This window comes from Coregonus lavaretus (genome assembly GCF_964263955.1).
Source record: "Coregonus lavaretus genome assembly, contig: HAP1_SCAFFOLD_2469, whole genome shotgun sequence".
Classification (NCBI taxonomy): Eukaryota; Metazoa; Chordata; class Actinopteri; order Salmoniformes; family Salmonidae; genus Coregonus; species Coregonus lavaretus.
In genome coordinates, this window is record NW_028166198.1 from 26,677 (window position 1) to 40,000 (window position 13,324).

At 46.3% G+C, this 13,324-nt stretch overlaps 1 protein-coding gene across 8 annotated transcripts in view; it reads right to left on the reverse strand.

The window, feature by feature from the left end:
• Positions 1 to 658: 658 nt before the first annotated feature.
• Positions 659 to 13,324, reverse strand: part of LOC311114973 (pyruvate kinase PKM-like) — a 22,804-nt gene continuing 10,138 nt past the window's right edge. For all 8 annotated transcript variants that reach the window (XM_084190196.1, XM_084190195.1, XM_084190197.1 and 5 more), the window contains 11 exons: positions 11,993 to 12,157; positions 11,143 to 11,234; positions 10,837 to 10,968; positions 8,142 to 8,328; positions 7,646 to 7,919; positions 3,690 to 3,840; positions 3,006 to 3,158; positions 2,269 to 2,435; positions 1,728 to 1,794; positions 1,409 to 1,523; positions 659 to 1,047 (listed from right to left, as the gene is read on the reverse strand). In XM_084190196.1, coding sequence (XP_084046322.1) covers positions 941 to 1,047; positions 1,409 to 1,523; positions 1,728 to 1,794; positions 2,269 to 2,435; positions 3,006 to 3,158; positions 3,690 to 3,840; positions 7,646 to 7,919; positions 8,142 to 8,328; positions 10,837 to 10,968; positions 11,143 to 11,234; positions 11,993 to 12,131 — 1,584 coding nt within the window. In that variant the 5' untranslated portion in view covers positions 12,132 to 12,157 and the 3' untranslated portion in view covers positions 659 to 940. The remainder of the gene's footprint in view (positions 1,048 to 1,408; positions 1,524 to 1,727; positions 1,795 to 2,268; positions 2,436 to 3,005; positions 3,159 to 3,689; positions 3,841 to 7,645; positions 7,920 to 8,141; positions 8,329 to 10,836; positions 10,969 to 11,142; positions 11,235 to 11,992; positions 12,158 to 13,324) is intronic.

Here is a 13,324-nt window from a genome sequence, read left to right on the forward strand (position 1 = left end):
AAGCACACAGCGCAGGTATGGCTCCGAGTCATTCACCCCAATACAACCCCGGAATTGGGGGGGGGGGGGGGGGGGGAATTGGATATCACGAAATTGAAAAAAATTAAATAATAATAATAATTGTAAAAAACGTTTCAAAAAATACAATATAAAAAGGATCAGCAGAGCAGCAGAGCAAGAGGAAGAAAAGGGACACACATAACCATGGGAGAGGAGATAATAAACAGAAGAGAGACAGTTAATTAGTTTATGGGTAGTCGCTGTGAACGCGGATCTGGGTCATCTCTGTTGGTAGAATAAAATGACAGGGCTGGAGCGCCTCAGAAAACTCAGCATCTAATGACATCGGTCAAACCGAATATCTCCACCAGCCACGGCGACAGAGATAAGCCTTATCTATTTCCACACATCATATGACTGACAACGGCCACAATAACTGGCAACTGAAATGGCTTAATTGCAGTTCATTATTTGTTTCTCAAATTATATAAAAAATGATATGATGGATGGGGACCATGCACACTGAACATACAGGCGTCGCAGAGAGAGAGAGAGAGAGAGAGAGAGAGAGAGAGAGAGAGAGAGAAAGAGCGAGAGAGCCAGAGAGTCAGAGAGAGAGAAAGATAGAGAGAGAGAAAAAAACAGACCTCATGCCATGTTATGCTGAGGCTATGCTCCAAGCTTTATTTGGTGAGAGGCAGTGCTTCCAAGACAGAAATTAATAAACACAAAAACATTAAGGTAACTTTTAATGAAAAATATTAACTTTATCATCGTAATCTCTAAACTGTTGTTTTATTTATGTACTTCATCCCCTCATAAAGGAAATGTATTCTAGTTCTATGCTATCTATGTAGTTAGCGTTCCAGTTAGTGTGTGCCACTTCGGATTGGTGGGTCTGTCTGTCAGTCAGTGGTAGTGTCCAATAGGAGCAGAGTGTTTAGGGCACGTGGACCGCCCTCATGATGTTAGTGTGACCAGAACCAGGAATCCAGCCGGTCACCACAATCACCATGTCACCTGTCTTGAAGAAGCCCCTGGCCTTTCCTACACACAGTGAGGGAGAGTTGGAGGAGAAGGCAGACACAGTGAGGGAGGGTGGGAGGGGGAGGTAGACACAGTGAGGGAGGGTGGGAGGGGGAGGTAGACACAGTGAGGGATAGTGGGAGGGGGAGGCAGACAGTGAGGGATGGTGGAAGGGGGGACAGACACAGTGAGGGAGGGTGGAAAGGGGAGGCAGACGGTGAGATAGTAAAAAGAGACGTGAATAACATCCATATGACACTAAACTCTCTCTCTCTCACACACACACACACACACACACACACACACACACACACACACACACACACACAAACACACACACACACACACACACACACACACACACACACACACACACACAGACCTATGTTCAAGCCAAAGTTGACTCTGTTGTCTACATCGTCGGCCCAGACGGGGGCAGGGAGGGGGTGGAACAGCACTGGGAACACACCCCTCAGCAGCTGGGCTTGACGTGCCACCTGGGGACAGAACACACACACACACACACACACACACACACATACCGCATCACACCACCACTACTAACAGCCTTTACCTTTACCATGAGGGAGGCAGGTAACAGCCCCACTCTACAGGTTACAACCACATATACATTCAAACAACAATCCTAAACCTAACCTTAGGGGTTGTGACTCGTAGAGTGGGCCAGTATTCTATCTCACCTGAGGACTTCTTGTTACCGCGACGATGGGACAGCGTGGGCGATACCGGGACAGGAGCTGGGCTGACCTGGGAGAGAGAGAGGAATAGAACGAGCAGAAAGCCAGAGGGTTGGAGTTAGTGAGCATGTGTGTGTTTGCATGTACAGTACGTGTGTGTGTGTGTGTGTGTGGACGTGTTTAACTATACTTGTGGGGACCAGAAGTCTCCACAAGTATAGTAAACCAAGAAAAATGTGACCAACTGGGGACACTTTGTTGGTCCCCACAAGGTCAAATGCTATTTCTAGGGGGTTTAGGGTTAAGGTTAGAATTAGTGTTAGGATTAGAATTAGGTTTAGGGTTAGGCGCTAGGGTTAGGTTTAGGGTTAAGGTTAGGTTTTTGGGTTAAGGTTTGGGTTAGGGTTAAAGTTAGGGTTAGGGTAAGGGTACTGGTTAGGGTTAGGTTTAGGGTTAGGGGTTAGGGAAAATAGGATTTTGAATGGGACTGAATTGTATGTCCCGACAAGGTTAGCTGCGCAAGACTGTGTGTGTAATAGCATACCTGCCAGCAGTAGTGAGTACTATGATGGCTCCAGCACAGCATTTGAAGGAGGACTCTACAGCTCCTATAGCAGTGACCTCAGTAGGGTCATTGGACAGAGGGGTCAGACGACGGAGCTCCTCAAACAACTGCTGTTGGAAGATGGCCCCCTCCGCCTCCCTGCAGATCTGTAGGTGTGTGTGGTGTGGCGTGTGACAGAGATGAAGGGGGAATAGTTAAAGGGATAGGTCACCGTAAAATCTAAGTTTGTCAGACATTTTGATTCCTTGAAAGTGTCCTACAGCCCAACTCTCCATATTTGTCAGGTGGCAGGTAGCCTAGCGGTTAGAGCCCTGGGCCAGTAACCGAAAGGTCGCTAGTTTGAATACCCGAGCCGAAAAAGTGAAAAATATGTAGCTGTGCCCTTGAGCAAGGCACTTAACCTTAATTGCTCCAGGGTCGCCGTTGATAATGGTTGGCCGTGACCCCACTCTCTGAGGGTGTCTCAGTGGGAGTTGGGATATGTCAAAAATAACATTTCCACATGTATAATACATTTACATTTTCCATTTTAGTCATTTAGCAGACGCTCTTATCCAGAGCGACTTACAGTTAGTGAGTGCATACATTTTTGTAAAACATTTTTTTATACTGGCCCCCCGTGGGGGCACACTTGTACGTGTGTGAAATAGGACAAATATAAGCACCCACCAAATTATTATTTAAAAGAATGGACTTTCTACTCTCCACACACTGACCGAGTGCATCATGGCCACAGCCTCGACAGGGAACAGTCCTTTAGCCGTCTCTCCAGACAGCATCACACAGTCGGCTCCATCCAACACTGCATTAGCTACGTCACTGCCCTCCGCACGCGTAGGCCTGGGGTGGGCTACCATGCTCTCCAACATCTACCACACACACACACACACCGTTACCGACGTTACCGACGTCACACCCATCAGCACACAAGGGACGTGGTTGGGCAACATGAGAGAAGACACTGAGAAAATAATGGGTAGAGTGATGGGGAGGGATGGTTATTGATATTAGTCTAGCCATATGAGTCAATATGAAGGAGACAGAGAAAACGTGAGACCGAGGAGTGTGTGTGTCCATGTCTATGTGTGTGTGTGTGTGTGTGTGCATGTGCGTGAGAGAGAGTATCTATTTTATCATCATTATATTTCGTGTCCTGTTGCTAATATCCTACGTAACACATCAGACTGCATGTGTATGTTGTTTGGCCCTGTCCTGCTCTTTATGCCCTGAAGTATTGATGTGCATGTGTGCATTTTGGCCTTTTAAAGCAAACCTGAGTCAAGAGCTGTACCATACAACACCCTGACTCAACATGGCTCCAGGAGTGTGTGAGTGTATGTGTGTGTGTGTGTGTGTGTGTGTGAGTGTATGTGTGAGTGTATGTGTGTGTGTCCTCTGACCTGTGTGGCACATATGACAGGCTTGCCAGCGGAGTTGCAGCGTCCGATCATCATCTTCTGAGCGATGAAGACTTTCTCTGCAGGGATCTCTATGCCCAGGTCGCCCCTGGCAACCATCACCCCATCACTCTCTGCCAGGATCTCCAAGAAACTGAGAGCGAGGGAGGGAGGGAGGGAGGGAGGGAGGGAGGAGAGAGATAGGGAGGGAGGGTGAGAATTAAAGGGAGGAAGAAAGGATGAGAGGGCAGGTGAAGGGTATGATGAGAGAGGGAGGAGAGAGAGGGAGGGAGGGTGAGAAAGGGTAGGAGGAGGAAGGAGAAATGGAGACATGACTTATGGGTGATGTATCATAGATACAGTGAGGGAAAAAAGTATTTGATCCCCTGCTGATTTTGTACGTTTGCCCACTGACAAAGACATGATCAGTCTATAATTTTAATGGTAGGTTTATTTGAACAGTGAGAGACAGAATAAATAAATAAAAATCCAGAAAAACGCATGTAAAAAATGTTATGAATTGATTTGCATTTTAATGAGGGAAATAAGTATTTGACCCCTCTGCAAAACATTACTTAGTACTTGGTGGCAAAACCCTTCTTGGCAATCACAGAGGTCAGACGTTTCTTGTAGTTGGCTACCAGGTTTGCACACATCTCAGGAGGGATTTTGTTCCACTCCTCTTTGCAGATCTTCTCCAAGTCATTAAGGTTTCTAGGCTAACGTTTGGCAACTCGAACCTTCAGCTCCCTCCACAGATTTTCTATGAGATTAAGGTCTGGAGACTGGCTAGGCCACTTCAGGACCTTAATATGCTTCTTCTTGAGCCACTCCTTTGTTGCCTTGGCCGTGTGTTTTGGGTCATTGTCATGCTGGAATACCCATCCACGACCCATTTTCAATGCCCTGGCTGAGGGAAGGAGGTTCTCACCCAATATTTGACGGTACATGGCCCCGTCCATCGTCCCTTTGATGCGGTGAAGTTGTCCTGTCCCCTTAGCAGAAAAACACCCCCAAAGCATAATGTTTCCACCTCCATGTTTGACGGTGGGGATGGTGTTCTTGGGGTCATAGGCAGCATTCCTCCTCCTCCAAACACGGCGAGTTGAGTTGATGCCAAAGAGCTCGATTTTGGTCTCATCTGACCACAACACTTTCACCCTGTTCTCCTCTGAATCATTCAGATGTTCATTGGCAAACTTCAGACGGGCATGTATATGTGCTTTCTTGAGCAGGGGGACCTTGCAGACTCTGCAGGATTTCAGTCCTTCAAGGCGTAGTGTGTTACATTTACATTTACGTCATTTAGCAGACGCTCTTATCCAGAGCGACTTACATTATTATTATTTTTTTCATACCCCCTGTGGGAATCGAACCCACAACCCTGGCGTTGCAAACGCCATGCTCTATCAACTGAGCTACATCCCTGCCGGCCATTCCCTCCCCTACCCTGGACAACGCTGGGCCAATTGCGCGCCGCCCCATGGGTCTCCCGGTCACGGCCGGCTACGACAGAGCCTGGATTCGAACCAGGACCAATTGTTTTCTTGGTGACTATGGTCCCAGCTGCCTTGAGATCATTGACAAGATCCTCCCGTGTAGTTCTGGGCTGATTCCTCACCGTTCTCATGATCATTGCAACTCCACGAGGTGAGATCTTGCATGGAGCCCCAGGCCGAGGGAGATTGACAGTTATTTTGTGTTTCTTCCATTTGCGAATAATCGCACCAACTGTTGTCACCTTCTCACCAAGCTGCTTGGCGATGGTCTTGTAGCCCATTCCAGCCTTGTGTAGGTCTACAATCTTGTCCCTGACATCCTTGGAGAGCTCTTTGGTCTTGGCCATGGTGGAGAGTTTGGAATCTGATTGATTGCTTCTGTGGACAGGTGTCTTTTATACAGGTAACAAGCTGAGATTAGGAGCACTCCCTTTAAGAGTGTGCTCCTACTCTCAGCTCGTTACCTGTATAAAAGACACCTGGGAGCCAGAAAACTTTCTGATTGAGAGGGGGTCAAATACTTATTTCCCTCATTAAAATGCAAATCAATTTATAACATTTTTGACATGCGTTTTTCTGGATTTTGTTGTTGTTATTCTGTCTCTCACTGTTCAAATAAACCTACCATTAAAATTATAGACCGATCATTTCTTTGTCAGTGGGCAAAATAATATTTTTTCCCTCACTGTATATAACATCCAGATTCTATATAGCTCTGACACATCCTCATCCATCACTCTGCTGTCAGCCGTCAGTGTGATTATAGATCTATAACATCCAGACATGTGGTTATCAGTTAAACATCACCATTGCTGTCACAGGGAATGTGTCTGTTATGATAGTAGAGATACAATATAATGTTCTATTTAATTCCGTGGTCACGATACTGCAGAGTGGCTTTATATGTATTTATTAAGGATCCCCAGTAGTTCCTGCCAAGGCAGCAGCTACTCGTCCTGGGTCCAAACAAGATGAAGGCAATTACATCACCATAAAAAAAAAAACTGTACATCATACAAAAACATTATTACACCACTACTCTACCACTACATACACTACATTAGCAAAAGTATGTGGACACCTGCTCGTCGAACATCTCATTCCAAAATCATGGCAATTAATATGGAGTTGGTCCCCCCTTTGATGCTATAACAGTCTCCACTCTTCTGGGAAGGCTTTCCACTAGATGTTGGAACATTGCTGCAGGGACTTGCTTCCATTCAGCCACAAGAGCATTAGTGAGGTCGGGTACTGATGTTGGGCGATTAGGGCTGGCTCGCAGTCGGCGTTCCAATTCATCTCAAAGGTGTTCGATGGGGTTGAGGTCAGGGCTCTAAGCAGGCCAGTCAAGTTCTTCCACACCGATCTCGACAAACCATTTCTGTATGGACCTCGCTTTGTGCATGGGGGCATTGTCATGCTGAAACAGAAAAGGGCCTTCCCCAAACTGTTGCCACAAAGTTGGAAGCTCAGAATCGTCTAGAATGTCATTGTATGCTGTAGCAGTAAGATGTCCCTTCACTGGAACTAAGGGGCCTAGCCCAAACCATGAAAAACAGCCCCAGACCATTATTCCTCCTCCACCAAACTTTACAGTTGGCACTATGCATTCTGGCAGGTAGCGTTCTCCTGGCAGCCACCAAACCGTGATTCATCACTCCAGAGAACGCGTTTCCACTGCTCCAGAGTCCAATGGCGGCAAGCTTTACACCACTCCAGCTGACGCTTGGCATTGCGCATGGTGATCTTAGGCTTGTGTGCGGCTGCTCGGCCATGGAAACCCATTTAATCAAGCTCCCGACGAACTGTTCTTGTGCAGACGTTGCTTCCAGAGGCAGTTTGGAACTCGGTAGTGAGTGTTGAAACCGAGGACAGGCGATGTTGACGCGCTACGCGCTTCAGCACTCGGCAGTCCCGTTCTTGCTCCTAGACGCTTCCACTTCACAATAACAGCACTTACAGTTGACTGGGGCAGCTCTAGCAGGGCTGAATTTTACGAACTAACTTATTGGAAAGGTGGCATCCTATGACGGTGCCACGTTGAAAGTCACTGAGCTCTTCAGTAAGGCAATCCTACTGCCAATGTTTGTCTATGGAGATTGCATGGCTGTGTGCTCAATTTTATACACCTGTCAGCAACGGGCTGAAATAGCCGAATCCACTAATTTGAAGGGGTGTCCACATACTGTATGTCTTACTGTATGTACCGTAGACTATAGAATCTTATTGTTAGAGAATGGTCATCCACACAAATCCACTGTGAGTGGATACTGAATGAGTCATGTGGTTCCAAGGTCAACGGCAGGTATTGACAGCAGGCTATCCATCTACTGAGGCTGAACATACGTGCTGTTCATGTGTAAATCTGAGACTGTTGACTCTGTATGTGTGTGTGTGTGTGTGTGTGTGTGCATGGATGTGTGTCTCTTCCTCTCTCTCTTCTCCTCCACAGACACTCACTTCTGTACTCCCTGGCGACTCTCCACCTTGCTGACCACCTTGATGTCCTTTCCGAAGGCCCCCAGGGCCCGTCGGACCTCCCTGACGTCCTGGGCACAGCGGATGAAGCTGGCGAACACCATGTCCACCCCCTGGGCCACGCCGAACCTCAGGTCCCCCTCATCACGTTCACTCACAGCGGGCATGTCCACCAGGTCACACCCTGGCAGGTTGACACCTTTACGGCTGCCCAGAACACCGCCACTCTCTACCAGCGCCTCCACCCAGTCTGGACCTGGAGAGAGGAGAGAGGGAGAGAAGGAAGGAAGGGAGGAATAAGATGAACAGATCATGAGACAGAAGTAGAGAATGTTTACTTGTTTACACATGTAGCTGATTATGGCTTGTCTTTATGTATCTCCAGCAGTATAATCATGCATGCGTGTGACCTACACTATCTCCAGTATTGTGTTTAGGTGCAGTATGTTTGTGTGTGTGTGTGTGTTATATGTGTTACCTGTCTCCAGAACTTTTAGTCCGATGAGTCCGTCGTCGATGTAGATCCTCCCTCCCTTGTCCAGAACCTGAGGCAGTTTGGGGTAGTCCACCCAGATCACGTTCCCATCCGTACTGTCCCTATCCCCCTCCCCTGTCACCACACGCACACTGGCCCCACGCTCCAGCTCCACCTCCTGCTCTGCAGTCTGTACACACAGAGAAACACAGAATAATGCACACATCTTAACTTATACATTTCAGTCATTTAGCAGACTCTCTTATCCAGAGCGACACAGTTAGTGCATCCATCTTAAGATAGCTAGGTCAGACAACCATATATACAGTGGGGAGAACAAGTATTTGATACACTGCCGATTTTGCAGATTTTCCTACTTACAAAGCATGTAGAGGTCTGTAATTTTTATCATAGGTACACTTCAACTGTGAGAGACGGAATCTAAAACAAAAATCCAGAAAATCACATTGTATAATTTTTAAGTAATTAATTTGCATTTTATTGCATGACATAAGTATTTGATCACCTACCAACTAGTAAGAATTCCGGCTCTCACAGACCTGTTAGTTTTTCTTTAAAAAGAAGCCCTCCTGTTCTCCACTCATTACCTGTATTAACTGCACCTGTTTGAACTCGTTACCTGTATAAAAAACACCTGTCCACACACTCAATCAAACAGACTCCTACCTCTCCACAATGGCCAAGACCAGAGAGCTGTGTAAGGACATCAGGGATAAAATTGTAGACCTGCACAAGGCTGGGATGGGCTACAGGACAATAGGCAAGCAGCTTGGTGAGAAGGCAACAACTGTTGCCGCAATTATTAGAAAATGGAAGAAGTTCATGATGACGGTCAATCACCCTCGGTCTGGGGCTCCATGCAAGATCTCACCTCGTGGGGCATCAATGATCATGAGGAAGGTGAGGGATCAGCCCAGAACTACACGGCAGGACCTGGTCAATGACCTGAAGAGAGCTGGGACCACAGTCTCAAAGAAAACCATTAGTAACACATTACGCCGTCATGGATTAAAATCCTGCAGCGCACGCAAGGTCCCCCTGCTCAAGCCAGCGCATGTCCAGGCCCGTCTGAAGTTTGCCAATGACCATCTGGATGATCCAGAGGAGGAATGGGAGAAGGTCATGTGGTCTGATGAGACATAAATAGAGCTTTTTGGTCTAAACTCCACTCGCCGTGATTGGAGGAAGAAGAAGGATGAGTACAACCCCAAGAACACCATCCCAACCGTGAAGCATGGAGGTGGAAACATCATTCTTTGGGGATGCTTTTCTGCAAAGGGGACAGGACGACTGCACCGTATTGAGGGGAGGATGGATGGGGCCATGTATCGCGAGATCTTGGCCAACAACCTCCTTCCCTCAGTAAGAGCATTGAAGATGGGTCGTGGCTGGGTCTTCCAGCATGACAACGACCCGAAACACACAGCCAGGGCAACTAAGGAGTGGCTCCGTAAGAAGCATCTCAAGGTCCTGGAGTGGCCTAGCCAGTCTCCAGACCTGAACCCAATAGAAAATCTTTGGAGGGAGCTGAAAGTCCGTATTGCCCATCGACAGCCCCGAAACCTAAAGGATCTGGAGAAGGTCTGTATGGAGGAGTTGGCCAAAATCCCTGCTGCAGTGTGTGCAAACCTGGTCAAGACCTACAGGAAACGTATGAGCTCTGTAATTGCAAACAAAGGTTTCTGTACCAAATATTAAGTTCTGCTTTTCTGATGTATCAAATACTTATGTCATGCAATAAAATGCAAATTAATTACTTAAAAATCATACAATGTGATTTTCTGGATTTTTGTTTTAGATTCCGTCTCTCACAGTTGAAGTGTACCTATGATAACAATTACAGACCTCTACATGCTTTGTAAGTAGGAAAACCTGCAAAATCGGCAGTGTATCAAATACTTGTTCTCCCCACTGTATATATATATATATATATCACAGTCATATAGTAAGTACAACCTTTCCTCAATAAACCAACTATCAGCAAAGTCAGTGTTAGTAAGAAATGGGAGGCAGATGAGCATGCACACGCATGCGCGCACACACACGCACGCATGCACACACACACACACACACACACACACACACACACACACACACACACACACACACACACAGGCTAGACATTGCCTTATCTTCCTCACACATAGAACCATGTAGCAGACAATAAGCTAGGTTTTTATTATTTCTAAAGGATATTGAACTTTCCATTGGCAGGACCGGTGCTATTACAAACAGATCAGTGCCCAACAGAGGAGGCTGGTGGGAGGAGCTATAGGAGGACGGGCTCATTGTAATGGCTGAAATGCGATAAATGGAACGGAGCCAAACATGTGGTTTCCATACATTTGATGTGTTTAGTACTGTTCCATTTATTCCATTCCAGCCATTACAATGAGCCTGTCCTATAAATCCTCCCACCAGCCTCCTCTGGTGCCCAAACACTTGTCCTGTTCTGATGCTGAGAAGGCATCTTTCTCACTACTGTTGATACTGTTGCATAATCTGAGTCTGTGTCCAGGATAGAAAACCACCAAAACAACCAGCATGGTCAGTCAACACTTGTCACACTCTCCTGGTCTGTTGACCCTCACCCTAAACTGGATAACTGACCAGTCTGGCTGTAGGGAATGTAAGCCCATTGGATAGAATGGTAAGTAGTGACGAAATGCTGGCTTACCCCTCGGACCAGGCCTGTGCGTATCTCGGGGCCTTTGGTATCCAAGGCGATGGCTACCGGCCTGTAATATAAGGGGTCAGTGGTTATGGTCTCGACCGCCTCCCGGATGTTCTTGATGGTCTCACCATGGTACTGAAGGAGGGAGATAGGGAGAGAGAGATAGAGAGTGAGAGAGAGAGAGAGAGAGAGAGAGAGAGAGAGAGAGAGAGAGAGAGAATAGCTGTTACTAAACTGATATGATGGGATTGACAGTTGTGTCAGATGAGTGATTACTTGCAAGACAGGTTATGACAGAGACAAACACACCTCGTGAGTGCCATGAGAGAAGTTGAGTCGAGCAATGTTCATTCCTGCCTTCACCATCTCCTGCAGTTTGGGGATGGAGCGAGATGCAGGACCTGAGAGAGAGAGAGAGAGAGAGAGAGAGAGAGAGAGAGAGAGAGAGAGAGAGAGAGAGAGAGAGAGAGAGAACAAGAGAAAAAGAGAAAAAGAGACAACAGATAAAACAAAGACCATGGGTTGTCCAGCAGTTCATTGGTCAGTCAGTGCACCTTTCAATCAATCCACCCTGATACATCATTAACAGTGCAGTCAGTGGGATGTCAATCACCAACACCCAGTCAATACCCAGCTTGCTAGCCAACAACACACCAACCTAGATCTGCTGAGCTCCAACCCCTAGCCCATACAGTCCACTCTGCACAGCCATAATGAATAAATCAGAGGGTCTACCTATACTGTACCTGCATTTAGTAGGCGCTCTTATCCAGAGAGACTTATAGTAGTGAGTGCATAGATTCTCACACTTTTTTGTACATGTTCCCTGTGCGAATCGAAACTCACAACCCTGGCGTTGCAAGCGCCATGCTCTACCAACTGAGCCACATAGGACTACCAACATAAGCTACACAAAACAAAAGGTTATTTAACTCACTGATGGTGCAGATGATTGGTTATTTAACTCACCGATGGTGTAGATCATGGGTGTTTTTTCCTTTCAATTAATACCTAGACAACCAGGTGAGGGGAGTTCCTTAATAATTAGTGACCTTAATTCATCCATCAAGTACAAGGGTGGAGCGAAAACCCGCAGACACTCAGCCCTCCGTGGAATGAGTTTTGACATGTGGTGCAGATGATTGGTTATTTAACTCACCGATGGTGCAGATGATGCTGGTGTTGCGGGCTGTGATTGGCTCCTGGTCGATGTCCAGCAGACACAGGTGTTCCAGGAAGGTGTCGGCCATGCTGGCGTCCAGCTGCTGCTTCTGGATGAAGGAGTCTGGGAGGGGCATGACGTCAGAGTAACGCCTTATACGAGCTGAGAGAGAGAGAGAGAGAGAGAGAGAGAGAGAGAGAGAGAGAGAGAGAGAGAGAGCGAGAGCGAGAGAGAGACATGGCCTCAGACTAACAGAACTAAGATTGGAGAAGGTTAACATGCAGCATTCTGAACAGTGACATTCAAGAGAGGGTGTGTGTGAAATGTAACATACTGCCATTAAGGACAGATGCTGTGACTTGCCACTACATTACATTTACAACCTGACATGGAAATCGTATACAGTGACATTCTGGAGACAAGAAGCAATCTGACAAATGGTTCTAATTTGTGGTCTGTTTTAATAGACTAAAAAAATCAGATGCGCAGTCTGTCTGGGTGCTGGTGTCTTTATAAACAAAACATACAGTACAGTAATAGGGGCTCCATTCAATCCATAGCACTAAAGATCAGTGCTGTAGGGCGATTTAAATGTAAAGATAATCGCTGATTGAGCCGACATATATAGCGTTTACTGTGAATGCAGTCTCCACGAATTTCTATGGCGCTGTTGCGCAGGTCTTCAGAGCTACATATTGAATCGAGATCCTAATTGGTGTTGCTCTAGACTAGTGGTGAGTTCAAGGTCAAGTGCTTTGAGACCTGGGTGAGTGCTCTTATGGGACTATAGAAATGCAATCCATCCATTAAAAACATGTAACATGTAATGAATATATATATATATATATATATATATATATATATATATATATATATATATATATATATACTTGACTCTCTGTAACGAATAATCTCAGCTAAAGCCCAGCACATGCAAATAAATAATTTATAAAGACCAACGCATACAAACAACATATATATATATATACACTGAATGTATAAAACATTATGAACACCAGCTCTTTCCATGACAGACGGACCATGTGAATCCAGGTGAAAGCTATGATCCCTTATTGATGTCACTTGTTAAATCCACTTCAATCAGTGTCGATGAAGGGGAGAAGACAGGTTAAAGAAGGATTTTTTAGCCTTGAGACAATTGAGACATGGATTGTGTATGTGTGCCATTCAGAGGGCAAGACAAAAGATTTAAGTGCCTTTGAACGGTGTATGGTAGTAGGTGCCAGGCGCACCGGTTTGTGTCAAGAACTGCAACGCTGCTGGGTTTTTCACGCTCAACAGTTTCTCGTGTGTATCAAGAATGGTCCA